The sequence below is a fragment of the Gallinula chloropus genome (assembly GCF_964237585.1).
Source record: "Gallinula chloropus genome assembly, chromosome: 5".
NCBI classification, from domain to species: domain Eukaryota; kingdom Metazoa; phylum Chordata; class Aves; order Gruiformes; family Rallidae; genus Gallinula; species Gallinula chloropus.
This window is the reverse complement of record NC_140090.1, coordinates 59,664,726-59,692,377: the sequence shown is the minus strand read 5'-3', so window position 1 is coordinate 59,692,377 and position 27,652 is coordinate 59,664,726. Positions and strand designations below refer to the sequence as shown.

At 40.3% G+C, this 27,652-nt stretch overlaps 1 protein-coding gene across 3 annotated transcripts in view; it reads left to right on the top strand.

The window, feature by feature from the left end:
- ZSWIM8 (zinc finger SWIM-type containing 8) overlaps window positions 1-27,652 on the top strand; it is a gene marked incomplete at its 5' end in the record, with an annotated part of 60,387 nt that overhangs the window by 15,014 nt on the left and 17,721 nt on the right. For all 3 annotated transcript variants that reach the window (XM_084265748.1, XM_084265749.1, XM_084265747.1), the window contains 9 exons: window positions 9,223-9,376; window positions 10,919-11,013; window positions 16,087-16,259; window positions 18,021-18,128; window positions 20,203-20,284; window positions 21,589-21,709; window positions 22,068-22,269; window positions 23,108-23,283; window positions 26,242-27,250. In XM_084265748.1, the coding sequence (XP_084121874.1) occupies window positions 9,223-9,376; window positions 10,919-11,013; window positions 16,087-16,259; window positions 18,021-18,128; window positions 20,203-20,284; window positions 21,589-21,709; window positions 22,068-22,269; window positions 23,108-23,283; window positions 26,242-27,250 (2,120 nt within the window). The remainder of the gene's footprint in view (window positions 1-9,222; window positions 9,377-10,918; window positions 11,014-16,086; window positions 16,260-18,020; window positions 18,129-20,202; window positions 20,285-21,588; window positions 21,710-22,067; window positions 22,270-23,107; window positions 23,284-26,241; window positions 27,251-27,652) is intronic.

Sequence of the window (27,652 nt, the reverse complement as noted above, 5' to 3'; positions counted from 1 at the left end):
GTTCCTAAATTTAAAACTCCACATATTTAGTTGATAACTTTCTCTTCTGAGAGTTCTGCACTATTACAGGCAGTAAGAAGTGTAATGTACAAATTTAACAGGTGAATTTAATGGACAGAAAAATAAAGTTCTTTTTTGTTTGGTTTATCCTTTGAGCAAATCAGTGTCTGACTGATTCAAACTGAATCTTGATTTGTTCTCTAGAGCATTTTGCTAGTTTGTTGATCACTTAGTTCTCTCTAGGGCTATGTTTTTTTTGTTATTACAAACCAGGTGTGTATATAGATGTGCGTGTGGTTCGGGTTGGGTTTTTTTCATTCTTGCATAGTGAGACTATCACCCTGCCATATGACCCCAGTGCAGAAAGCTGTATCTAGGGAGCTTTTTCTGTGGCTCACTTTGCCTGAAATACCTGATAATTGCATTACAGTCTCTTTCCTCTCTCTTCTTCTAGATCAGGTCAGCTGTGCTTGCTAGCCTGTTAGGAGTATGTGGACATTTTAAAAATGCAAAAACATTGAGAGACAACAAAAATATTGAGAGAAAACAGAAACAAATGTACCCTCAAGTCAGGATGCTCCCTCCAGTCATTTCTGAGCAACCTTATTAACAATCAATCAGCAGTAGCATTTGTAGCATCCTTTCTCCATCACTTGATCCCTATTCTTGTCTTATCTAATTAATCATCTTCATCTCACAGTCATGTCACAGCATGTGAAAAACTCACAAAGACAAATTCCACCAAAGGCTTTTTTCCAGAGTCTGCTGTTCTCCATTTGTTGTTGCAGCTGGTTTTGTGAAAGCTGAGGTGTTTTACAGGGAACTGGTTTGGAATGGGTAGTATCTGAGAAACAAATACCTGGAACTTTATTCTGACTTGGTATTCTGGCAGGTGTTCCAGTGTAGAGGAGTTGCTTATTTTCTTAAGATTGGCACTGCTTGAACTAGTTAAGGAGCCAGGAACGTATGTCTTTGCATCAGTTTCCTTAATCTGTGAAAGGAAAATAACCCCTGATGTTTAGTCATACTGTGGTTTGCTTGCTTTTCATGAGGAACTTTGTGGGTTTTTTCACCCTCCTCCCTCAATATAAGATGGCATGGATTTATTAATCTGAAAGAGGAATGCTAATTGAAGACATCTGGGATTCAGTGTTTGCATATTACACTGTGCCTTCAGCTTTTCAGATGCTTCATTCTGCACGTAGTCAAGTTAGAGCAGGACTGGGTGGGTGTAGGGGGCAGTTCCTTGTGTCTGTTTAGCTGTCCAGGTCTGACATTGCAGGGCCTTGGTTCAGTCTTGGGGTCCTTATCCTTTGTATTGCCAGTTTGGTTTCTTCTCTTGTATTGCATTTGGGGCAAGAAAATGAATTCTTGGTGCCTGTTCAGTACTGGCATGGGCTGCCCTATGAGCATCCATTAGCTCCAGTTGTGCAGGGTGTGTATGTACATGTCCACACCACTGAGCCCAGCAGCATGATTCGAAAAGATCATCTACAACCCATAGAGTGATGATTTTTTGAAGGGACACTATTTCCTAATTGTAAGAATCAAAATGCAGGCCTGAAAGAGGGCATCTTAAGTGAGATTTTTCTTTACTATCTAATGTGCTTTATTAGATATTCTACTTTCAGTCTGTCTAGCTGATCTTTCTTTTGCTACATGGGATAGGTTCATAGCTGCTCCAGCAGTTCACCTCTGAACTTTTACAATGGAAGTTTCTCGTGCTGTTCAACTTAGTTTGAACTCTCATATCCCAAATCCTCTCTCCCCTAACTTGGCCAATTTTGACATGTATGTGTAAAGGTGAATACTTGTGTATTTTTAAGTGTTTGTATGTTATTTCTCTCGCTTCTTTATGTTTAAAATTATTTTAGCTATTTCAGTTGCTTTTTCATGTTAAGTATTTATAGTTTCTTTATGGAGGTTTATGGTTGTGGTTCAGTACTTCACATGTTCTAAGGAAAGTCTTCATATGTTCCAAGTCTTACAGGCATAGGCTGGAGTGGCTGAAATATCTTTCCTATTCAGGTAGAGAACTTTTCCCTTACCTCTTTGAAAACATAGCTGTCCTGTCTGTGACTACACCATGAAGCTTACATTTAATTGTGCTTAGTTGGATTTGCTCCCAAGATTGTAATCCTAAAACTACTTAAGGATGCTGTTCATGTTCCACCATTTCTATGTATTCTTTAGATTCTATTTTTAATAATGCCGCCTGAAGTTTGGGAAATTTTGTGGGACAGATATCAGCTAGCCATCTCACAAGCCCGTGCTTGAAAGCCACAAACCATCAAGGGGACAGAAATGTACCCGACTGTTTGCATAGGCTGCAAGTATACTAGTTCAACACTTCTGAAGATGCTCCTTTTCTGACAACTTTGCAGGGCTGGAACCTACCTGGGGAAAATATTAATGTGACAGAAAAATACCTGGTGTTTCTATTGCCAATTGAGTCAGTTCTGCTCCTAATTAATTGAATGCCTATTTGAAAAGAGTTAGTATGTCTTGGGGATTGAGTTTTGGATGAGAAATGCTTTTGAAGGAAAAGATCTTTTCAGGCTTTTGCAAGATGCATCTGTTACATACCATGTGTCTTACTCTCAGGTCAGACTTCAATTTAGTTTATTTTTAAAAACATATGTTGCTTTTTATGGGATGCTGATTATGCAGTAAAGTGAAAGAGGAACAAATAAAGAAGTGTAAGTAATGGCCTAAATACCTTGGATCTAATTTATTTGAAAGTACTCTAATTTTTTTTTTTTATTAAATAGTTTATGTTTCATTTGGCAATGTTCACCTTTGGAGACTTCTTTTAAAGTACATTCAGAGCATTCATTTGAGTTCAAGACAGAGGTGAAGTTTCCTCATGTTTGTTGCAGAGTTTGAGACCTGAAGGAATATATTGCTCTGGCATGTACTGTTTCAGGACTTCAACTCCGAAGTAAATTCCTTGAAAGGAAAAAACTATGAGAGGATAAAGTAAAACAAACAACAGAATTTTAGAAGGAGATGTAACAGAAAATAGAAAACAGTAAGAAGCCAATTATTATGGAAGATTTTTGATTTAATTATGTTATGTTTAAATGTATTGTTTGCTCTGATTGCCCATATTTGAGACTTCTCAGCACTTTCTGGTTTCAGTGGGTAACAGAGTGAGAATATGTCTCTGACTTAAGTCAAGGGGCATTTTTCTGATACACACTTAAGTAAAACAAGCAGAAATACTTAAAGTGCATTCTACAGCAACAGATTTATCTTTCTTCATGACAAATCCTGAAATAATAAATGTAATATTTAAAATTTATTAAATATGTGTTAAACAGTTTTCATAATGGTTTGGACTAGATGATCTTGGAGATCTTTTCCAACCTTTATGATTCTATGTTCTATAATACCTCCCTGCATACCTCCTTCAGTGGTCAAAATTGCACTCTCCTTATTTCCTGTTAGTTTTACTGTTCTTCTTACTTTAGCCTTTGATACCAGAAAAGCTTCACTTAATTTTCTTCATCTCCTTGTTCTGTGTATAGTTATGTTACTTTTCTTCACTCTGTTACATTTTGGATTGAAGCTGGTGGGAAAGCTGAGGGAAAATGTGAGGTGAGGACCAGGAATAGCTATAAAATCAAAGCTGTAGACTCATTTCTGAAACATTAATGCAGCTTAACATGCCATTTGTCTAAAGGTATGTATAGCAAAAACAATGCATTCTGTCTTTGTACTGTGTCTTTTCTCTTACCCTGAGATTTGTTGACTTGGATTTGTATTTGTTCACTTGTACATATAGTTATTTTTAGGGAAGTGTGTCCAAAGAAAGTAACCTAATGGAAATAATGTAACAAATATGTTCAGCACTTGGCCTGGTTGGGTTTGTTTCAGTTCCACTTAGTAACTCTCTGGTGTTCTCATGGCCCCTATTTTGCTGACTATTCAAGCAGTTTCTTCTTTACCTGTCTATCGTGGAAACTCAGTTATCAAACTGAAGGAATAATGGCTCAATTTGGTCATGATCTGGTTTTATGAATAATTGTTGGCTGCAGCTTGTTCCAGCCTACCCTGTACTAGGAAAGTTTAAGCAATGTAGCTACACGTGTGTTCCTACGTCTGTCCACCCTGCTGGCACAGAAATTGTTTCCACTGGTGAAAATACCTGTTTGTGTGCATAGCTTATGCTGGCTCTTTTGGAGGTTTGCTTTTGTTTTGGTTTTCATTTTTGTTGTTTCAGCAGGAATCATGATGTCTGTGCCAGAGTCTTAGCTATTATAAAATGGCCATAAAAATCAAGCATGTAATTCACGTGAAACAGTAGCAAAAAGGGTAGGATAGTCCTCAGTAAAGCTGCGTGTTCCTTGTGGCAGTAAGTAGATGAGAAATAACTTATTCAGAATGGTTTAGATCTGCTTTATCTTTGCCTCTTAGGTAGGAGGTACAGATTAGATGGGCTTTCAAAATCCCTTTCTTACTTGGGTTTTGCTAGTCATTTACCCTGTAACTGAGGATTGTTGGAAGTTGCTTATGCTTTGCTTGTGACTTTATTCTTCCAAAACTTGTAATGTTTTCTTTGTTCTGCTTGGGTCATCATGTCTACTTCTGTGGTGGTTTAGCCCTGGCTGGAAGCCAGGTGCCCACCAAAGTCAGTCTATTACTCCCCTTCTTAGTTGGACAGGGGAGAAAATACATCGAGGCTCAGGAGTCAAAATAAGGACAGGGAGAGATCATTCTGTTGTCCACAGCATGGGCAAAACAGACTCAACACAGTGAAGAAGGAAAATGATCTAATTTATTACACTACACTACAAAGAACAGTGAAAAGCAGAGTTGGGAGTGTGACCAGATCTTAAAATAAACGTGACCAGATCTTAAAACACTTTCCCCCCACCATTCCCTTCTTAGAAGACTTTAGTCAGGATTTTGCTCCCTGCTTCCGCCCCTGTTCACAATACGGGGGTGCAGGGACTGGGGAAAATGGGGTTCTCCGTAGCACCTTCCCCCCACCCCTCCATTCTAAGCAGACTTCCCTTTAGCCATGATCTTGCTCCCTTCTTCCCCCTGCTCGCAGTACAGGGGGGCAGGGACTGGGAAAAAATGGGGTTCTTGGTTACTTCTTCATGAGCTGTTTTCCAGATCTTAAAACACGTCTAACCTCCCCTCCCGCTCCCTTCTTAGCAGACTTCACTCTAGCCATGATTTCACTCCCTTCTTCCCCCCCGATCGCAGCACAGGGGGGCAGGGACTGGGAGATGGGGGCTTCAGTCAGTCCCTTGCAAGTTGGTTTCCCTCTCGGCTGGGGGGGTGGGGGGGGGCATTCATTCCACACCCTGCCCCTGCTGCACCGTGGGGTCTCACCCACAGGAGACAGTCCTCCAAAAACTTCTCTAACTTGAATCCTTTCCCCAGGGCTTTATCACAATGTCTCTCAGTCCCAGTCCTCCACAGGGTTATAAGCCTCCCCCAGCAAACCTGTTCCGATACAAAACTCTCTCTTGCTCATCTCTGTCTCTGTTTCTCCTCATGGCTGCAAGTGCTGGCAGGGGCTTATCCCAATGTAGAGTCACAGCATCTCCTCTATGTCTCCACCTGCTCCATCCAGCGTGGAGCCCCTCCATGGGCTGCAGGTGGAGTCTTGGCCTTTTCCATGGGTTTCTCCATGGGCTGCAGGGGCATCTCTCTCTGGGGCACCTCCTCCCCCACCCTTTCCCAGCCTTGGTGTCTGCACAGCTGGTTACATCTTCTCGCTCCCTTCTCCGGTGGCAAAACACAGCTGCTTCCGGGTTGTTTTCTCCTACACGTGATTCTCAGAGGCACTTTGACTATCTCTCGGGCCGTGACTTTGGCCTTGAATTGATCGTTGTGTATAGTTTAGGCTGGCAGAAAACTCTAACTGCTGCTTAAAGAAACCGTCTCAGCAGCACAGCCTCACAAAGCTGCAGCAGCTTCCCAAGAGGAAGCAGTGTTTCTTGCTAGTTTTGCTTCACAATTTCAAATGATCCTCTCCCTTGGATAGATTATTTTGCAGATTTGTCAATTTTCTACTTCAACTTTGTTTTCACTACTGTAATATTTTTATATTAAATTTGCAATTTTCCTTGCTGCCCCTGTCTTTGCTTTTTGAGTGGACATTGCAATGCTTTCTCCTTTTGTTAGTCAACTTCTCTTTTTTGTTTCTTGCCCAAAATAGATTTCTTACAGTTCTTGAGAGTACTTTTTATCTGTTTTATTGATAATAGCTTTTGGTAGAAGCAGATATGAATCCATCAACTGTGGATTTTTGCATAAATTTTTGGAGTGGGTCTCTCTCTGTTTAGGACTCAGAGGAGAGTATTCAGAGTCTAATTTATACACTTAAATCTATCCAGCTGACTTTACAGGAGGCATAAAAGACCCTCTGATGCTGTGCATCATATTCTCAGTAAATGTCTCTTTCACCTTGGCTACATAGGGTACTACCCTCTTGAAATTTAGGTATTTTTAACACCTTAATTTTAGTATTTACACTGTGTGCCAAGTTAGCTACTGTGCATTCACCTGTCTTTAGAGCATCATGGAAAAATAATTTTTTACTTTTCGGTTATATTGTACCATTTCTTTTCCATTACTCTTTTTACCTTATGGAAAAAACAGCATTTTAGAAAGATGCATGGTCTGACAGATAAAGTTACTGCTTTTTTAGATAGTTTTTTTTCCTCACCAGGTTTTACCACTTTTGCCTTATTTAGAAGATGTTTGAGCTGTGTGCTGTCAGACTGTGGGTTAGGATAGGCCGCCAGATAATTGGCCACCTGTCCTCTCTCTGTTACTTCTAACACAGTGCAGCTGGTGACCCGGTTAATGAGTTCAGTGCAAAGTCAGACCTTACATTAGTTTGCCATTTGAAATCCAGCTGGCTAACTTGTACTGCACTTGCACTGGAGCAAGTGAGGAGAGCTTGTGTTATCTTCACACTTGGAAGAGATGTATTCTCGGGAGAGGTAATCTCAGTAACACTTGTCAAAGTGTTTTACTTGGGCTAGTTTGGTTTAGCTTGAAAGAGAACATCCATACTAGGTAATGGAGAGTGACGGCAGTGATCGTACCTTCTAATGTTCTTCCAGTGCCAGTGCTACTCTGCTAGTACCTTTGAGACCTCGTAATTGATTGTATGTCCTAGTCCATTGTAACAGTGACTTAAAATGTTTTTAAGAGTAAGGTATACTTTTGGTTTTTTGCCTACTCTAGGCAGGTTTTAATATTTCCAATCCAACTTTCACGCCCAGTACCAAGTCTTTGTAAAAAGGAGTACTACTCAGGCTGCAGGCTTCCAGCTCTTTGAAGAATGTGCAGATGTTTCACCTGGTACTGAAGGTTTTGTTTTTTTCAGTCTTGTGACTTGTAAAGGTTGTTTAGTTGTTACGTCTTTTCTAGTATTGTGTAATGGAAAACTGGGATAAAATGGATAAAATATGCAGAAAGTGTAGCTAAAACCACAGGAAATATCTCTTCCCCTTTCATTTCTCAGAGTAATTTCAAGTATTAAAGTGCCTCAGTTTGGACATTCTGTGGTATCTGATACTACTGTAGTAGCAGCAACAATATTTAACTATGATGTGCTAATTAAAAGCAGTAATTTTTTTAGTGACTAAATAAAAATAGGGCTGGGTTTTTTTTTTTAGTGACTTGATGAAAGCTTTACACCTGTGCTGGTTGTCAGAATTGGAAATGAGATTACTTTTCTGCCAAAATCATGTTTATCTCTGAACTAAGTAAGGAACATTCCACTTTTCCATCGTCATTCACTTTACAATCTGCTGTGGATGGGATTATAGCACTGTGAAACAGAGACTCAGTCTGTAACATAGGGTGAAAGTCACTGGTGAGGGAGGGATGATACCGACAGTAAAAGACTACCTCAGTTTGGGAGAAGGAAATGCTGCCTAATTAGTCTAATTTCACTTCAATGAGAAGTCATAAATGTGCATGTTTGGAAACTCTTATTTTCTTTCCATATTTTTGTAGTCCTTCCATTTGAGAGGTCTGCTCAGTACTGGGGGAGGTGTCTGTTTTGCAGTGTGCATGTGCTTTCAAAGCCCCCTCCCTTCCTATCTGTTTCCCAGCTGTTTGGACTGGAGAACATCTCTAGGCAGAGGGTGAGAAAGTGTACTGACATCAGGGCTTAAGTTTTCCTTTGATATGTTGCCTGGAGGCTGGTGAGGAGGGTAAACTGAGGGCCAGATTGGTTTACACTCTGGCTTCCAGTGGTGTTTTAGAAGCTGGTTAGGGAGCTAAAAAGACATAACATCAAATATCTGAGCGTGAATTAATCAGGCTCTTAGCAACAGGGTTTGGGAGACAGGGAAACCAAGCTGCTCTAGTCATGGATCAGGAAGTGATCTCAGTAAAGCAGTGAGGTGCTTGCAGATAAGACAAGCCTGGCATTTTGTATGGAGTGTAATCTAGCTCAGAGCAAAGCAGAAACACATGGCTCCCATAGTCTGACGATAAGAAGTCTTTGTCTGCACTTAAATATGTAAGAAGTGGAGTTAGTTTGGTAGAAAGGTGGTAGTTAAATGTATTTCTATCAAGCTTGTGGTGCCATCAGTTAGAATTCTCTTGGGTTCAGTGTAGTCAGCACTGTACAAGCATCTGAATTTCCAGTTGCATCTATAAATCACTTGAAACCTGAAGACAGATATGGTACAAAATGTGATGGTGAGGGGAATGAAACAACAAATATTAACTGAAATTAAAATCTTGTAAATTGCTGGATGCTGGTTGTTACCAAAAAAGTCAATACTAAGGTTCCTGGATAACCTTTCTGTTGCCATCTTGTGCATACACACTGTAATAGTTCTTTGTGTAATCACCTGGTGTACACAAGATCTTGCTGCCATATTCTAACAGAAATGCATGAAAAATATTTGTTTACCTTAAATCTTACTAAATGGTTTTGGTTTTGCCATGAGACAAAGTTCAAGTCACCGATGCCTGCTAAGCTAATGTAGCTTTTCTGACAGACTGCTTTTTCAGGAACGTGTATCCATGCTGTAGGGGGTTGAAAACAAACATAAAATTGTCAGGCAGTTCCTCAGAAAACTTCTGTCCTGCTTCTAATTGTCTGTCAAAACTGGTCCTTGAACTTGGTGACATAAGAGAGGAAGTAGAAGAGCTCTCTGCTCTGATCTGTTTTACTTCTCATGAGTTTTGTTCTCTGAATGGCTAATTACATTTTGTTTCTTGTCTTGTTAGATGGGCTGGTGATCCCATTGGTGGAACTGTCTGCAAAACAGGTTGCATTTCACATTCCATTCGAGGTGGTGGAGAAAGTTTATCCTCCAGTACCTGAGCAACTGCAGCTTCGGATTGCCTTCTGGAGTTTCCCAGAAAATGAGGAAGATATAAGGTGATGAATAGTATTTCTGTTTCATTGGCACATAAGGAAAAGCTCTGTTCACTAGAGGAGAATCATTGACCATTTGGTGTCCTGTATAGTTGCTACTTCTGCTGCTCTGTGCATTTTGTAATAAGTAGATGTGCTACTGTGGGATATGCTATGGTTTCAGGTGCTGCATATATGCCAGAAAAGTCATGTGCACGTGCAGGTTCTCTGGGTAAATGATAGCAGAATTACAAAGAAAGTTTTGTCCTTATTGACTTATAGAATCATTTAGTTGGAAAAGATCAACTGTAAACTTAACACTGTCAAGCCCACCATTTAACCCTGTCCCTGAGCACCACATCTACGTGTCTTTTAAATAGCTCCAGGGATAGTGACTCAGCCACTTCCCTGGGCATCCAGTTTCAATGATTGACAAACCTTTTCGTGAATAAATTTTTGCTAATGCTCAATCTAAATCTCCCCTGGTGCAACTTGAGGACATTTCCTCTTGTTCCATCAGTTACTGCTTGGGAGAAGAAACCAACACGCAAGTTCGTTACAACCTCCTTTCAGGTAGTTGTAGGGAACAATAAGGTAGATTTTTCTCTAGGCTAAACAACCAGAGTTCCTTGAGCTGCTCCTCAGGAGACTCATTCTCTAGACCCTTCCCCAGCTTTGTTGCCCTTCTTTGGACATGCTTCAGCATCTCAGTGTCTTGCGGTGGTCTCATGCAGTATTCGCCGTTTGACTCTGTTGCTTGAGACAGAGCTTTAACTGGATCTGCAATTGCTGGGGACATCCAGCCCTTTTTGGCAGAAGTAGGGGAATCAGTTTTGCTGAGTACATCAGTGGCTAGAGTGGATACAGTCAGACACATGACTATATTTCTTATGTTTCCATATAAACTGTATGAGTACATAGTCAAAACCCCTGTGCTTTCAGATCTTTCACCAAAGTATTTTTGCTGAAGCATTTATTACAGGAGGTCTACCTGTGTAACTGTAGTCAGGATTTTGTTGCAAAGTAGTGATGTTAGGCTCTTTCAGAAAGAAACATCCTGAAAGTTCTTAAATGCACTCATTCTGGGTAATGTCAGGAGTGTTGATGTAATTTGTAGGATCACCTGTGGGGAGATAATGAAAGCCAGGTGGTTGTGCACGTTCATTATTCTGAAGAGCACAGATGTGAAAAAACCTCAGGTGAGCATGTAGGTAACCTCCTAGTATAAGGAGTTTTTACTGTGGTATGCTAATGTTGGACCTTTAATTGATATTATATAGTATATAAAAGCTTAATTGTAGACCATGAATGGATTTCTATTTCAGAGCCTTAGGCTGAAATTCCTAAAAATGCCAGTGGCTATGCACAAGCCCAGTTAGGGAGAAACTAACAATTTTTGTGGTTGAAGTGTGATGGAGATATGGCAGAAAAGAGCTGGACTACTTCTTAAAGATGAAAATAGTAAGGATTTCTCAAAAACCATGTCAACAAAGAAAACAAGAGGATAGTAATGGGAAATTTCTCAAAAACAGACTGACATGTGCCATGCTTTGTGTTCTCTTGCAGATTGTACTCCTGTTTGGCGAATGGCAGTGCAGATGAGTTCCAACGAGGGGAGCAGCTGTTCCGGGTGAGGGCTGTGAAGGACCCTCTCCAGATAGGTAAGAACTTTGCGGCTCCACATCTCTGGATATTTCAGATTCCTGAAACCATATCTACAGTGGGACAGCAGTGATATGACTGTGTCTCAAGAGTAGCTTTTCTGATGTTCTAAACTAAACTCCATGCCACACACATTCTTTGTAATGTCTTGAGGAAAATGCTATGTTTATTTCAGCCTCAGTCAGCTCAGCAGTGAAACTGAGTGAACACCCAGAAGTGCTCTAAAAATTTGATCCTTAATCTGTCTGTTTTGGAAAAGGATGTGTGGAATGCCTTTGTCCCATAATGCTCTAATTCCTTATTGATAAAGAGAACTTGGTTTTCTAGTGGTCTGACCAAATGAATACCTTGCCTGAAGTGTGTGTATGGCAGAGAGGAAGTTTGCAAGGTTTAGTTATTCTTGTAGCAAGAGAGTTGCATTAATAATACAGTTACTCATGTAGTATTTTAGCAGAAGGAAACTCCTGTTGCTGAACTGTGGGTTTTATCGCTTCTCCTTGCTTATCTTGTTCTTTTTATATTTTATGGTTATACAAGCTAATCTTATCTTGAAGAATTGGACTCTGGATTTTTCATTAAATCCTTTGAAGTAAAAAGGAATATTGGGTTAGCTTTTCCAGTGACAGCTGTTAGACAGCAAAGCATTAACTGAAATAAAGACACTATTATGTCAAGGTGGGTCATGCAAATCCAATGCAGATGTGTTGTTTTTTCAGCAAGTGTAAGCTTCCAAACTAGAATGTTAGTTGGCATGTGGGAACTGAGCCTGTCTGTAACAGGAAAAATAATAATATAAAAAGCCTGTATAATGGTAAGGAGGAAGAAAGTTCTTGTATTTTCCCGTGATGAGAGATAGATACTTCACTGAGCCTGTTTAGTTGCTGGTGCCAGTAATACTTAACTCTTGGTGATCAGTGGAATGAATAAATTTAGGTAAAGGACCCTCAAAGAGGATATAAGAAGAACCCATACTGTAAAAGTTTGGGGAGAACAAAGAGTAAGATTGTCAGTGAGATATGCAATTTGGAAAGAATTGATGAACTGTTATCTGAATGTAGGATGAAGCATCTGAAAGGATTTTATCTAGTCTGTAGTCTACTGTGGTAACAATAGCAGGAATTAGGAATGGAAATACTTACTCATACATATATTGTGTTGTCAGTAAGACCAGATACTAATTTTGGAATATCGATGAAATTCAGCCTAATAGGATTAAACTGACTTTTGAGTGCATTCATAAGCTCCTGATGTCAGGACTGAAATGCTGAAAGAGCCCTCTAAGGCATCTGCTGAACTTCAAGAAGACAAATGTTTGAGACGCAAAAATGAATCAAAATGCAACTGGCTGAAATTCAGTAATTCCTGGGATTTCACAACAGGAGAGAGCAGAATATTTAATGTACAGTGCTAAGGCTGTGGTTAAAATTTGTTTCAGTAATAAATTAAAGGAGATGTAGAGCAATGTAAATGAACAAAGGCTAGGAATATTAATGCAAGCCCTGTGCTTGGGGGAGGAGGAATAGGGAGAAAGAGAAGGTGGTGAATGACAAAGGAGAGGAACTTCTCAAGTATGCATACAACACCTGGACTTCTTGACAAAAGATTATGTATGTGGAAGGGAAGAAAGTAATCTTGTTTAAACAGTAATGTTGTTTCCTCCTAAAGGAGAGATTTAAATTTTTTTTTTCCATGAGCAGCAGTGCAGAAGCTGGGCAGTACAGAAGGGGTGGCTATAATTTCAGTTGTCTAATCCAAATGTTTTTAGGGTCTATGCTTGCAGTTTTGAGTTTCATACATTCACAAATGGGAAAAGAAACACAGGAAATTAAGTGGCCTTTGAGGTGGGATTTGATTTGAAGGGGGATTGGGCAGTGGACTGTGAATCACAGAATGTTAGGGTTTGGAAGGGGTCTTGAAAGATCATCTAGTCCAACCTCGCTGCCACAGCAAGATCCCTAGATTAGGTCACGCAAGAATTTGTCCAGGTGGGTTTTGAATGTCTCCAGAGAATCCAGGGACTCCACAACCTCTCTGGGCAGCCTGTTCCAGTGCTCTGATAGTGATGCAGTGATATTGCAATCAGTGAGCAAAGCTTGAAATGTGTTTTTGTGCTCTCTGTCCCATTTCCCTTTGCACTATAAGATTATGTTTTAAACATAAATGAGTAATTTTAGTAATCTTTTTCCACATGCTAATAGAACCTCAGAAAAATAAACAAACAGACCTGAAATTTCAGAATAAATGAGTTACATGATAAAATAAGTATTGAACACAAAAGATATTGACCTAGCTATCCTAAAATACAAATAAGTGGATTCTAACTATCTGTGTCTTAACTTTATGTCTTTATATATCTTTTAACTTACTAATTTTAAACATACATTTCTTTTGGATAATTTTCCTGAAATACTAAGTTTTTCGGCTAGAACAGTGAAAAGGATAGGTTGTGGACTAAAAAAGCAATCTATTTCTCAGGACCTACTCTAGGAAACATTTTATTATTTCCAGCTTTTAGATTTAATCAAACCACATGTCTTAATTGAGTTTCAGAGAGTATGGTGTGCTGCCACCAATTCTTCACTGCATGATAAAACAGATCACTCCTGGTGATGGCTCCTGAGCACCAGGCTTGCTCTGTGCCCACAGTGCACTGAAGAATAATGGTAGCTGGAGGCAAGACTCCTGGCAGAGCAATTGCTCTCAGAGCAGCTCGTTCTCTAGGACTCACAAGAGTAGGATATAGATTTTAGATTTTTCTGGTGGGCTACTTGCAGAATGAGTGCTGCTGGGACATGCTGACATTTTTTCCTACTGTACCATTATGCATGGAATAGATACGCTGTTACCAGGTAGTGGGAGCAGAGAGTGGGTGGGAAGAGCATTCTTAGAGTGAGTCTCCATGAGGTGACCATGTGTGCAGCAGATGTGATTCTTGACTTTGTATTTAAGCAGGAGGCTAGGAGCTGTGGTCTGCCCAAGAAGACCTGTTGCATGTTGACCATAAAAATGCACAATTTGATGACCATTTCTTTAAACACTTGTGTTGGGCTATGCACTTCAGAATGGTTCCACTCCTAGTCACCTTTTTCAGTCCCTGCAGGCTCAGACTTTTTTCTAAGCTGCACAATGAACTGAATTGAGATTTTTCATGGTAAAAATAACCATTCATTTAATCCAGACTTTTTTTCCTGGTATGGTTTCCTGTGCCATCCCACGGACAGTTGTTCAGTACAGCAAGACTGGTGGTGCAAAATGAATTAGCTGTGTCAGTAGTGGAGATTCATCAAGCTATGGTTTGAGTTGAAGCTTGTCATGCTGAAGCCCTTAAATTTTCTTTGTCTCTTTTTATAATGTGCTTCCTTCTTTGCTTTTAATCAGTTAACTGACCTCGTATATAAATAAAAATTTCATGGTAGGAGCTTGATAAGAGCATGTGGCTTCTATAACACCTTCTAAGTACTATTTTTTCTTAGTGAAACAAAATTGCCACAATTCCAATTTGTGAAATGCTTGATTTGCTCCTGTGAAAATTAGGGCATTTTGGCATTAGTCTGGGATGTTGATAGTATAACAGAAACTTCTGTCAGTAGTATACTGTTAGTTTCTGTAGTATAACAGAAACAGCTGAACTGTTTGGGTTATGTTATCCAAGTGTGGAACATAAATTAGAGCTGTGGCTAGTAGTAAGCAGTGCAGTAATTTTGTAGTGAATGCCTTCTGTTTTGATTCTGTTCCAATTACTAAAATGGCTGAAGAATTTGGGTGGCATTATGTGTACTAATCAAAGTAATCACCCACATCAGGAAAAGGATTTGAATTCTGGTGAACAGGAGAAATAAAGGTTAATCAAGGTAAGAGCATGTTTGTATTGGCCCAGGGGTTATATTTTGAGGAAGAAATAGTGCACATTGTTTTAAATGGGATTTAGTAGGTCACATGCACTCATGAGCACCATCATTATTATAATCTCACAATATCATAATAAAAACTTAGCAGTGCAGATCTATAATGTATTTACTTCCCTGTGCTGCTGATGAAGAAACTGTTTCAATGATCTGTCCCAAACCATTTTTTTTTCACTTAGGGGAGATTGGACTAAATTTTTGTTATGGCTTTGATACCCTTGTGCTTTCTGTGCTTCATTAAAACAGAATTTTTAGACTAGGAAAAAGGTTCTGAGGCTGATATCCATTGCAGAAGATGATTAACTGGTGATAGGGCCCTTCAAGACAAGTAGAAGATTCATGCTCCTGGTGGCCTTTTCCTGCTCATAGTCTGTGTGCCTCTGGATATCCGTTATTGGTAGCGCAAGCTGCATTATGAGTATGACTGAGATGCGTTGTATGTGAGTTTACGCAAAGCCAAGCCTCATTAAAGTTCTCTGTCATCCTGCCTGACTTGAGTCATAATTGATTTGTTTGATCATAGATCAATGGGACTGGATTTGCTCAAGTGTTATTGCTGAATTTTCCCATTTCCATTGATTTTAGTCTATGCAGGAAGGGTTTTTTGCTTCTGAGTACATGGCTTGTAAAAATGGCATATTTGTAAAACTGCAAGGAGGTACATAACTTATGAGAAGCAGGTAGCTTCTGAAGCCACAAAATTGAAAGTAAGTGTTGAGGTGTAAGTGCTGCTATCTTTAGTTTACTGTAAAATTGTGAAAGTTGACTAACTTGGAAATAGTTCTGAAGTCACCGTGCCTGTTCTGCACTGTTTCCAGAGTTAATGAATGTCAAAGCCATGCCTAAAATACACAGTTTAGCTTTGACCCATGATCAAAACACCACACTTTCCAGTGATGGCTTTATCCAATTCTGCTTTTCTTTGTTAAATATTAATAGGCATAAATATACAAATAATTTATTAAAAGCTGGTATTTTTGATCCTCTTATAACATGTAATGCCTCTTTGCTGGTATTCTGCCACAGCTAACGGGGAAGAAACAAGTGGAGACTCTAGAACCGTGCCCATCCCTGGATAGATGTATGATGCATACCTAAATTTCTGTGCTAGCTGAAGCTGTCTCTCAAGTGCCAGAAGAGTAATTTTGGACTTTTGAATTTTAACAGGTTTCCACCTGAGTGCCACTGTGGTACCTCCACAGATGGTGCCACCCAAAGGTGCGTACAACGTGGCGGTGATGTTTGACCGGTGCAGGATCACGTCGTGCAGCTGTACCTGCGGAGCTGGGGCCAAGTGGTGTGCTCACGTTGTGGCACTCTGCCTCTTCCGGATACACAATGTAGGCCTTTAAATACAGTTCTGCTCTCCCCTGGGCATCTTCTCTGAGTCTCTCTCCTCATTACAGTTTTATGCAACATGCACTCTCTTTAAGGAAATTGTTCTTGGCACTCCTTTTGGTTACAAATTGTGCAAATGTGCACTCAGTTGCAGTCTGAAAAGTGAATTGTCTGCAGAATGTCCTTTGATAATGTGCAAATTGCTAAGGGTAAATACAGAATCCTTTTTGGCCCCTTCCTGATTCTCATTTAAATGCTATAATTACTCATGCTTTCTTCAGTTCTGCCAGGAGTGAAAAATCACCAATTGTTAGTCCTTTATTAAATGTTTGTAAATACAGAATTTGAAAGCTTGCTCTTCTGGTTCCTTGATGCTTCACAGAGTGCAGAAGGAAAATAATTTTAGTCGCTGTTGGTCTTTATGCTCAGCAGTTCATTGTAGCACATAAGCAGATAAGTGTAATTTTTGACTTGTAGATTTCAAATAGTCAGTTAAGTTTATGTTTATATTTGACTGCTTGTATTTTGTGTAGACTTGTATAGAGTGAAAATTTGGTGTTTCTTACCCCAACAAACTCCAGGTGAAAATGCTAGAATGAACGTGAGATACACAAGTTGAGAATTCAGTCTTGCCATACAGATTAATTTCCTCAGTCTTTGGGAGGCTGAGAAATACACCTTAAAGAAGGATTAAGCTTGGATGATTGAAAGGAACAGAAGATTTTCTGCTGTCACAGGACATCGTGCTTATGATCAACTCCAGATTCTTAAATAAGTGCTAATAACCTGCTGAAGCATGTTAATATTTCACAATGGACAATTGTAACAGGCTTAAATTGATACTCTTGTGAAATCACTGGAATATCGGTGTACTTTCTGTACTTAGGACTGGAGAGTTTGTTAAAAAAAGTGTTCTGCTCTTGAACTATTAGCTCCAGTTTTAAAAGGTAAATGTGGAAAGCAAGGATAGGAAACAAATTTTCTTTTATATTATTTGCACTCAGAAAGTTTGGATCCTGTATAAGTAAAAAGTAATTTTTTCCCTCCAATATTTTTTTCTACCTGAAAAATGATAGTGAAATGATTTTCATGTTTGCATATACTGGCTGCTGACGCTTGCAAGTTAGATGCCAACGTGTATTGCTCGATACAGACAAATCAATGCCAGAAGCATCTTTATTTTCAAACTGCTCTTGCCTGTTTCCAGGTTAAATTTTAGGTAGTGGCCATTTGGGCATTTTTTATTCTATAGAGTGAAAAAGGCTAATGAAGTAGTGGTGGGTTTGGTTTTTTCTTTATCATCTAAGTGTGTCTAAGATATGGAAAGAGACTGATTTTAAGATGGAAGAAAAAACCTCTAATGAGATAAATGAGGTGGTTGTGAGGCTGTGAAACAACCCCCCGCAGAGCTGGTTGGTTTGCCAGAAGCTTAAAGAATAATGTCCTATTTTAGAGGTTTGTTTTTGAAATCCCTGCCAGTATTTGTGCAATTGCTAGCAACAACAGATCTTAAGCACAGCTGTTAAAGCTGTTTCCTTGAAAAGATACTCTTAAGAACGGTTTTTATAAAGCCTAGACAGCTTATTCACATTTTCTCTGCAACACACCACATAATTACAGAAAATAAAAAAACCCGGTCCATCAAGACCAAAAATGATATGCATCAGCATGGCTACTGTTCGGACACTTCATCCATTGGCTGGACACAGCTTCCTGAAGTCTGATCTGTTAATGGCAGGTTTTATTTCCTTTTCTTTCTTCAGGCATCTGCAGTATGCTTACGAGCACCTGTTTCAGAGTCCCTGTCTCGGCTACAAAGAGACCAATTGCAAAAATTTGCTCAGTACCTAATCAGTGAACTTCCACAGCAGGTAAATGGGGACAATCGATAGGACTGGCTTTTAAAAAATTGTTATCTGTATTCTGGGTCAGTTAATATAATGCCTTTTCTTGCAAGGTATCCAGTTGTGCTATTTGGTTGTGATCGCTGGGAAGACTTTCAGCTCTTGCCCTTTTCAGGCTCGCCATTTTATTACTTAAGAAGTGTCCATTGCCAAGTAAAAGATTAGAATTGTCTTAAGAAGAGAAAGAAAAGTGGTGGCTATTCATATCAGTATGAATGTGTGCTTTTAGATTGTGGAAGATCAAACACAACAAAATCGATGCATGGTGGTGCAAAACATAGGTCAGAACAAATCAGGCTGCTTCTATTTGGTGTGCTTGGTTAGTTAAGTGGAGAAGATTACCCAGGGGATGTGTTGTATGTGCCTTAGGTGCTTGCTTTACAATACACTCAATTGATGACCTTTTGACTTCCCCCTGTGTAGCTTGGTGATTCATAACAATCATTTGGGTTATGGAAAGCAATAGACACAGAATTTTGTTTGTTAAATGCAAAATCTGCCCTCCTGTTCCTTAAATACTTATGTCATTCAAGGTCAGGTCATTTATATCATCTGCCTAAAATGCTTGCACAACATACAGAATACCTAATGATTGTGAAATGTTTGCTTTAAAAGCATAAGGCCTTGCCAGGTATTTTTGTGCTCATTGAAGCAAAGGAGGCTGAGAAACTGACCTGCATAGATATGTCACACTTCAGAAGTGCATGCGTATAGTACAATTCATATTGTGGTGCTGTGCTTGGGGCACTATCATATTCTGTTGCTAAAACCTCCTCTAAACTTCCTACAGAAATACTAATCTTCTTATAAGAGGAACTAGAGGAATAGTATAATATGAAAATGATACAGTATTACTGTGCTTTTTGTTGCCGAGAGTTCAGCACCAGTAGTGTGTGCTTCTTGCTGCATTACATAACAGACAAAGCAGGTCCCTGATACTTCAGCCTTAAGGTGTGACATCTCCTGGACCTGAGATGTTGTCTGCTTCGTGGTGACTTATATGTAGTAACGGAAGGAGGTACAAGAATAGCCTAATACTAAGTTTGTTTCTTCTGGTGACTCAAATGCAAAAAAAAAAATCCTTCCAAGGCATTGTTTTTCTTCCATCTGTTTGAGATAGGTCCAAATTATTTGCAAATATAGGTGTAGTGAGTGTGCATTGCTTTACAGTGTGATCCTTAACCTCAGCTGCTGTGTGGAGAGATGCGAGGGGATATCAGATGTTCTGTTGCAAGTCATTTAAATCCTAACTGTTTGCTTAGCCTGTTGTAAGCATCCATGCTAAAGCCTCCATGGAACTAGTTTCAGCCCAGGCTTAGTTTGGGAAAAAAACTTTGTCTTGTCTGCATTTTTCTTTCAAAAACAGCACATTAAGAGTATACCTTAGGATTTTGCAGTCAGCTGTGAGCCTTCTCTGCTTATGCTCTGAACTGTCCATCAGTTATGCTTGCATTAGTTTGGTGCTGAAATTGCATTAGCTTACTATTGAGTTTGAGTTCTTATATGTGTGTATATATGTTTTTTTGCTAACTGGATGGTAAATAGGCTAAAATCTGCCCCAAAATTTATCTATAGATGTAATGTATAGTCTGCTTCTCTGTTCCCATTAGCTTGGGTTTTAGAGAAATTATTTAGGAACTAGAGATAAAGAATGAGTGCAGGAATATGGTGACCTCAACTGTGGTCACTTCCACATCTCTCAGAATTAGCAGCAGTATCGTTCTCTGTGGGCTTCTACTCCTCAAAAAAAAAAAAAAAGGGAATTAATAATGTATGATGCTCTTGTTTACTTCATCGGGTGTAGATGTAGGAAGTAAGCCTTGGATATAGGTTTGCTTTGAGAAAGGAGAAAATATAACAGCTGGTTTGCTATAGTATAATCTTTAGCACCCTCTGTCGTTGTTTCTGAAAACATGACTGTGTATTTGATACTTCTGAAATGATGAGAGTGCTTCAGTCATGAAAATCCAAGCAGATCTTTGGCTGGGTATATCACGATAAGAAAGAATGTGTATTTTGAAAATTTGCTTCATGTTTTCAGATTCTTCCAACTGCTCAGCGCTTGCTGGATGAGCTGTTATCTTCTCAGTCTACTGCCATCAACACAGTGTGTGGAGCCCCAGGTAACCTTGACATATCTTATTTCAGTAATCTGTGTCACAGATAGGAAGTGGAGATATTTCCATTGTTTGAGTTTCTCAACTGCTCTGTTGCTATGTAGAGGGGATTGCGGTGGAGGTCAAGTAAAAATGGTAAGTACTGGTACATGCTTTTCTTTATGGCCCTGCAACAGGCACTTGTTAGCATAATGGATGCCTCAAAGTATATGCAGAGGAAGGAAGCATTAGGAAACACACCTTTGTAACAAAACGTTTTTCTTTTTAAGTCAGTATTAATTGTAGACTCCTGGAAATGTTGATTGGAGGGGGCCTCTCCAACCTGCTATTTGAAACAGGACCACTTGCAACACTGGATTGGGTTAGTTGTGGCTTGGGCTAATTTAGGCAAGTCTTGGCTACTGGAGATGTTAGAGGTTTCCTGTGTTAGTTCTGCAATACTGTTTTGGTCAGGAATTTTTTCCTAATGTCCAATGTGAATACCCTTTTTCTTTTTTATAATCTTCTACCACCAACAAGAGTTGTCTGTGTGGTTTCTATTACTGCAAGTAGTTGTAATCTGTTAATGATCTGTTAATGATCTGTTAATGATCATCCCTCACCTTCTTTCTAGATGCAATTAGCCCAGCTTCCTCAGTTTCACTGTGCAGGTCACCTGCTCCATGCCCCCTACTAGCTTGATATTCCTCCACTATATCCTCTCTGGTTTCTTAGTATTGTTGCTTGTTTGGGGGACCTAAAACTGGATACCATGTTCCAGGTGTAATTTTTACCTGTGCCAGATAAAGAGATAAGATAAATTCCTTAAAACTGCTAGCAGTGCTTTTCCTGATATAGCCCAGTTTGCAGGTTGGGTTTTTTGATTTTATTTATTTATTTATTTGTTATTTGTGTTCTCAGTGAAAGTTTTCCATTGGTTTGTGTTCAGCTCAACATCCACCACAATAACCAAACCCTATCAGCTGCTCAGTCATACAGTTTTCATTCTGTACTGACACATGGGGATTTTGTGTTCCAGGTACAGAAGTTTACGTTTTCCCTCCGTGAACTTCATGAGGTTTCTGTTGGCATAGTCCTTGAATTTCTGCTGGTCCCACTGGTTGTAGTGCCACCATGCAGCATGCCAGCCATGTCTCCCCATTTAGTGTTGTCAGTGGTTAAGGTGGTGTTATGCTAGCATTTTGAGATCTTAATAGTGACTTCTGCCACGGACGAAATAAACTGAGAAACACTGCCTGTGTGCTCCTTGTAATCTCTGTGGTTGTGCATGAAGCTTGAAGACTGTTTATGTGGTGTTGTTTTTTGTAAAGATCCCACTGCTGGACCCTCTGCATCAGATCAAAGCACTTGGTACTTAGATGAATCTACTCTGAGTGACAACATAAAGAAAACCCTTCATAAATTCTGTGGACCCTCTCCTGTTGTTTTCAGGTAAACTGTCTCCCATTGAAGGGTAAGTGGGATATTGATGTAACCTGTAAGCTCATTCACAGTATAGGCTGTGCCCTTATGTGTTGCCATGGACTAAAGGAAGCTTAGTTTTGTGGTCACTCTTCTGGACTGTATCTTTGCATAGCTTGTCCAAAGTTGTTTCAGTAGGGCACGCTGTATTTGCACAATACCTTACTGATGTGCTCAGTCTCATTATGCATCCTCTCTCTTAGGCTGTGCACGTTTGTCTCATTTAAGGTGCAAATATACATCTGGATGTAGAATATGTAAGATTTTGGTATGGCTGTGCTTGATTTAATTTTTTTTTCTTATTGCTGCTCTTCTTTTTTATCTACAGTGATGTGAATTCAATGTATCTCTCCTCCACGGAGCCACCAGCTGCTGCTGAGTGGGCTTGTCTCCTACGTCCCCTGCGAGGACGAGAGCCCGAAGGAATCTGGAACCTGCTTTCCATTGTACGGGAGATGTTTAAGCGACGGGATAGCAATGCAGCTCCTTTGCTGGAGATTCTGACTGACCAGTGTCTCAACTATGAGCAGGTATTCAAATCTCTTTGCTGGGGGAGTGGAATTCTGGTGAGCCAGGCTGAGCCAGTGCCTGGTTCCATGTGCCTGTACAATCTGTGGCTGAATACTTCTTTTTTTAACAGTCTGTATGCATTTTGAGTATATGCTTCTCCATGCTAAAAATATGTTACACTTTGCTCTTGTGCTGATTTAGTGATGACCCAGTAACACTATATCCCAAAAATACCTCAGACCCTTTAACGTGAATTTATGAATGATTTTGTTCCCATTGATTTGATTTCTGCCCAGACAAGGGGATTTATTTTAATTTTTTTCCTAAACAAAATACATATGAGCTGCCATTCTGATAAAAAAATAAATGGGTGGTAAGATCTCAGATACGTATGTTATTTTTATAGAAGATATGGTTTTTGATGTTTCGATATTTTAAAAAAATAACGTTGGTGGGAAAAGTTGTCTTTGACGCTTCAAGACAGTGAGCTCACTCTGCAATATAAACTGCAGTTTGTTTCCTTATTGCTCTATCACATACCTCAGCTTTTAGCAGGGGAAAGGAAACGTTACATTTATCACATTTGTTCATTTTTCCCTTCCCAGTGTTAAGGTCTTCAGTAAGAGAACCTCCTGTGAGCGTTTTGTTCTGTGGGCATATGCCTTCTAACCAGGAATATTCTGAGAGGCCCTTATTTCTCACAAGCCAATACTGCTTTAATGCTCGTAGTTATTTTGGGGTCAAATGAAAACATGGTACTAGGTATAGATCCCATTTCCTTGTAGTTATGATGATATGTGATAGCAGGGAATGAGATGTTGACCACATCACAGCTGCACTGAACTCTTTCTTCCGCAGATAACCGGCTGGTGGTACAGCGTGCGAACGTCTGCATCACACAGCAGTGCTAGTGGGCACACAGGCCGCAGTAATGGTCAGTCAGAAGTAGCTGCTCATGCTTGTGCAAGTATGTGTGATGAGATGGTGGTTCTTTGGAGGCTGGCTGTCCTTGACCCAACTATTAGTCCACAGAGGTGAGCACCAGAATCAGATGCAGCATTTCTCTTATTTCTGTGATACTCAAGCACAATCTTCCTATTGATTTCTTGTGTTTGTGTCATCTTGCTACCTGTTCAACAGTTAGTCCTTTGGACTATGTGCTATGTAACCTATAACGTGTGAGCACTATAATTGCTTTACACTTTAATTGCTATTGCTGCTCACTTTTCAGCAACATCATTCAGTGTGAATGATTTGTTTTCTGAGAGTTCTCGTTTACGTATGAATGAAATTCTGCATTTCCATGTCCCAGTGGATAGCATGCCTTTGAATGATAACACTGGCTACCAAGAAATTTTAATGCTTTCTAAATTTAACTCTTTGGTATTTAATGGATTTCTGTTTAGCCTGATCATTCACTGTTGTCTGTTTGAAGATGAGCCCTTTCTTGCTTTCTGTGCTCTTAGGGAGCTTATTTTCTGCCGTGTATGCGTAAACTTTCTCTGTCGCTGGTGTATAATTTTCAGTCAGTGTTTACAGTTGTCTGAGGAAAAAATTGTAAAGCTTCTGCAGAATTCTAAACCATATTGTGCCTTGGTAAATCGTTGCCATCTTTATTTAGCACAAGTTGAATAGCAGTGGAGGTACCGAGAGCTCCTGTGGAGATACTGTGCTTGACACTGTAGACTAGATGTAAAAAACCAAATTATTACAAAGTGCTGTGTGTAAAATGTACTGAATTTGTTTAATGTGAGAGAGTTTTTCAGAACAAATGAAAACAGGATGGTATTTTTCAACCCAATTACATGCTGACAGGATTTGCTTTCTGTGACTTGTGTAAAATTAATAAAATGCCCTGTTGTCATGGTTTAACCCCAGCCAGCTGCTGAGCACCACTCAGCTACTATCTTGCTTCCCTCTTGTGGGGGCAAATAAAAGAGGAGGGGGGAGAATTTAAAAAAAAAAAAAGGGAGGGAGAAGACAAAGGCAAGTCTCATGGATTGGAATTAGGATGGTTTACTGGGACAGCAGAGAGACATAACAATAATAGGACTTCATAGCAAGATGTACAAAACTGGTGATACACAATGCAGTTTCTACCCAACCACACAACTCGGGCCATACAGCTCAGACCCATCCTGAAGCCAGACTGTCCCCAGACTGTGTGTCCTGGAGCCATGCGCTCCTCCCCACTTTATGCTGAGCATGGTGTCATGGCATGGAATACCCCCTTTGGTTAGTTTGGGTCACCCCTCCTGGCTGTGCCCCCTCCCATCTTCCTGGGTGCCACCTGCCTTCTCTTTGGCAGGGCAGAATAAAAAGCTAAAAAGTCCATGACTGCTTGGCAACAACTGCAAACATCCATGTGTTATCAACACTGCTCTCATCCTAAATCCCAAACCCAGCACTACACCAGCTGCTAGAAAGAAAATTGCCTCTCTCCTAGCTGAAGCTGGGACACCTATCTATGTAAGGTTTGCCAGAGACACTAAAATAGATGCAGTTTGTCTTACAGAGTTTACAATATAAAATAGCTGAACATAGGAGATGAACAAATCAAAAATTGTAGGAAACTGGGAATGAGGCTTAAAATAAACACAAACATCAATCAGATCACATAGAAAAATCGTAAAGGTTTTGGCTTCTAATAAAGTATGAAGTTGAGCTGTGTGTATTCACATCTGAGTTACTTGGCACAGTTCAAATGTCTTCCTGTCTCTTACTTGAGGTCATTTAAATGCTCCTGCTTGGTTACCTGTTCTCTTGGTGTTTGAGTAGCCACCAGGAAGAACCCTCTTCTACCCATCCTTGCCATTCTTTCCCATGAATCATGTGAAGACTTGCTACCTCATTCCTAATTCACTGCAGGCTCTCATCCTCATGTTACCTTTCCTGAGTAGCTCCCCCTTCTTTTTCCTTCTGAAAATCCTCTTGATTAAGCCCTACTAGTTTGCTCCCTTGCTAATTAATTTTCTTCAGTGAACAAATAGAACCAGTCTGTTTTGTTCAGCCCTTTTTGTCCTAACACCCTTTGGACCAATGTTGTGTCACCCTGACTTGATTTGATTTTATTGTTATTTTGCAAATCAGAGAAGACTGAAGTGTTGTGCTTGTACTTCAGGTCTCTGAAATCTGTGGCAGAAACAATATCACAGTTGATTGAAACACTTGGTGCAATGTCTAGAAATGTGTTTTTCTCTTCTGGAATTAGATTGCCCAAATGTGTGTGATTTAGACACTCTTGCTCATATGCTTAGGCCCTACTGAGATTTGTAGTTGGGAAACACAGATATGGTTTGTTCTTCCTGTGATAATATGGGACACAGGACTAAATGCTGTGTCATTGAAGTCTACATAACCCTACCAGCTTGCTGCTTCCTCAGAGTTACTTGAACATCAGTTATTTTTTTCTAGTTTGTTCTGTGCCTGTGGCTTGCAACAGTTTAGTCTGCTGAGGACAGCTTGCTAAAGCCTAAATTAAATTGTTGGGCTCTAGGTAGGCATATCAGGATAAAGCAGTAAGTGCTTGGGAGGTAGGTTTGGTGGTCTTGTGCTTCCCTGGGAAGGCTGTTTAGATTGTACTTGTGTATGTCTTCATTGGTGTCGTTCACAGCTGATGCAAACTGGTTTATGAACGTTTCCAAGAGCAGTTCCCCATGGCACTCACTGGTCTTAGACTGTTGACACTCACAACACTAGTACCTTATTTGGGACAGATAAGCAAACAGGGCAGGTAGCATTTAATGTTAAACCTCCCAGTCTGTATTGTGCTTTTACGTTGGTATTGTTCACATTCTGTTTCTGTACCACTGGTCTATCTAGAACTTGATTGTTAATACACCTGCTTCCTTTTTTTCAGGCTGTCTGGTTACTAACGCCTAATTCAGCAGGTATTTCTGACCACAAGGAGGAGGGGTTCTGTGGGTTAAGAGGCAGTTTGTTGCAGGTGCATTTTTTGTCTGTTTTTTAACCTGTCCTCTTACTTCTCTTAGGCGGAGAGACCTTTGCTCACAGCTCAGACAGTGGCAGCTGAAAGTCATAGATAATGTTAAGAGGGGTCAGCACAAAAAATCACTGGAGAAGCTCTTCCAAGGGTTCAAGCCAGCTGTGGAAGCCTGTTACTTCAACTGGGAGGAAGCTTATCCCATTCCCGGGATCACGTATAGCAGCACTGACAAGAAGAACTCGTTCTGCTGGGTTAAGGCCATCCAGCAGAGGAGCTGCCGGTTGCAGTGTGCAGAAACTGCCTGCGAAGCTGGTAGAACCCATGGACAGGAGCCTGGGGGACCATGTCTGCAGCCTGGGGACAGGCTGCGTCCCTCTCCCCAGGAGCCAGCAGTTCGTCCAAAGGAACTGACTGGGAAGCGGAAAGCCGTCTCTGAAACACCGCAGAGGGTTCTGAGACGACTTTCAGCAGAAGGTGATAAAGCTGTGTATAAAACTGCAGTGGGCAAAGCAAAGTTGCCAGTGAGCAAAGGCTTGACCAGTAAACACAGTGGGAAACGCCGCATGAGCAGTGAAGATAGCTCTCTGGAACCGGATTTGGCAGAGATGAGCCTGGATGACAGTAGCTTGGCTCTGGGGGCAGAAGCCAGCAACACTTTTAGTTTTACAGAAAGCCCACTGAGCAGGAGCTACAGGGACACCTTTGAGGAGGATGGTGGGGTTTACTTCTCTGAGGGACCTGAGCCCAGTGTCAGGAGCAGTTCCATGTCCAAGAAATCACCCAAGGATCCTGTGGGAGAGATGGGTAGCGGTGATGATGACCTGCCTTCTGCAGATGAGAACAACGGTGGTGTGAGCCTGAAGCCAGAAGAAGTGGGAGAGAATGGTGCAGCAGGGGGAGGGGACGATGGAGAAGAGGAAGACGACTACCAGGTATACTATCTGAATCCACAAGAGGTAGCCAAGGAAGATGATGACAAAGCTGAAGGGGGAAATGAAGAGGAGCAGGATATATTTGCTGGCATAAAGCCCCTGGAGCAGGAGAACCGGATGGAGGTTAGCTGAATTTAGTTCAAAACACTTTTGCAGTTTTATGTATTGTATATGTCACCATTTTGCCACCCTTCTAGTTGTCATAACATAGTATGTTGTTAAATCTAGTGCCTAATTATAATGCTGTCATAACCCATTGCATCATACAGTATCTTCAGTCTTAATGCACATGTTATCATACATTTCTGCTCCCTCCAGACCTGACTCCTTATTTCTGTGCTACCTTCAAGTGTGTCCCAGATTTACTTGTTCCCATCTCTCACTGCAGCATTTACAAATATAGGCAAAACAGTGTGTGCTTTTTACCTAGTCTCACTCTTGGAAATGTCGAAATTGAGCTGAAATTAAAAATAAGTAAGACCAAGGCATGCCCAGCAGGAAAAATTTAAATCCAACCATGTAAGC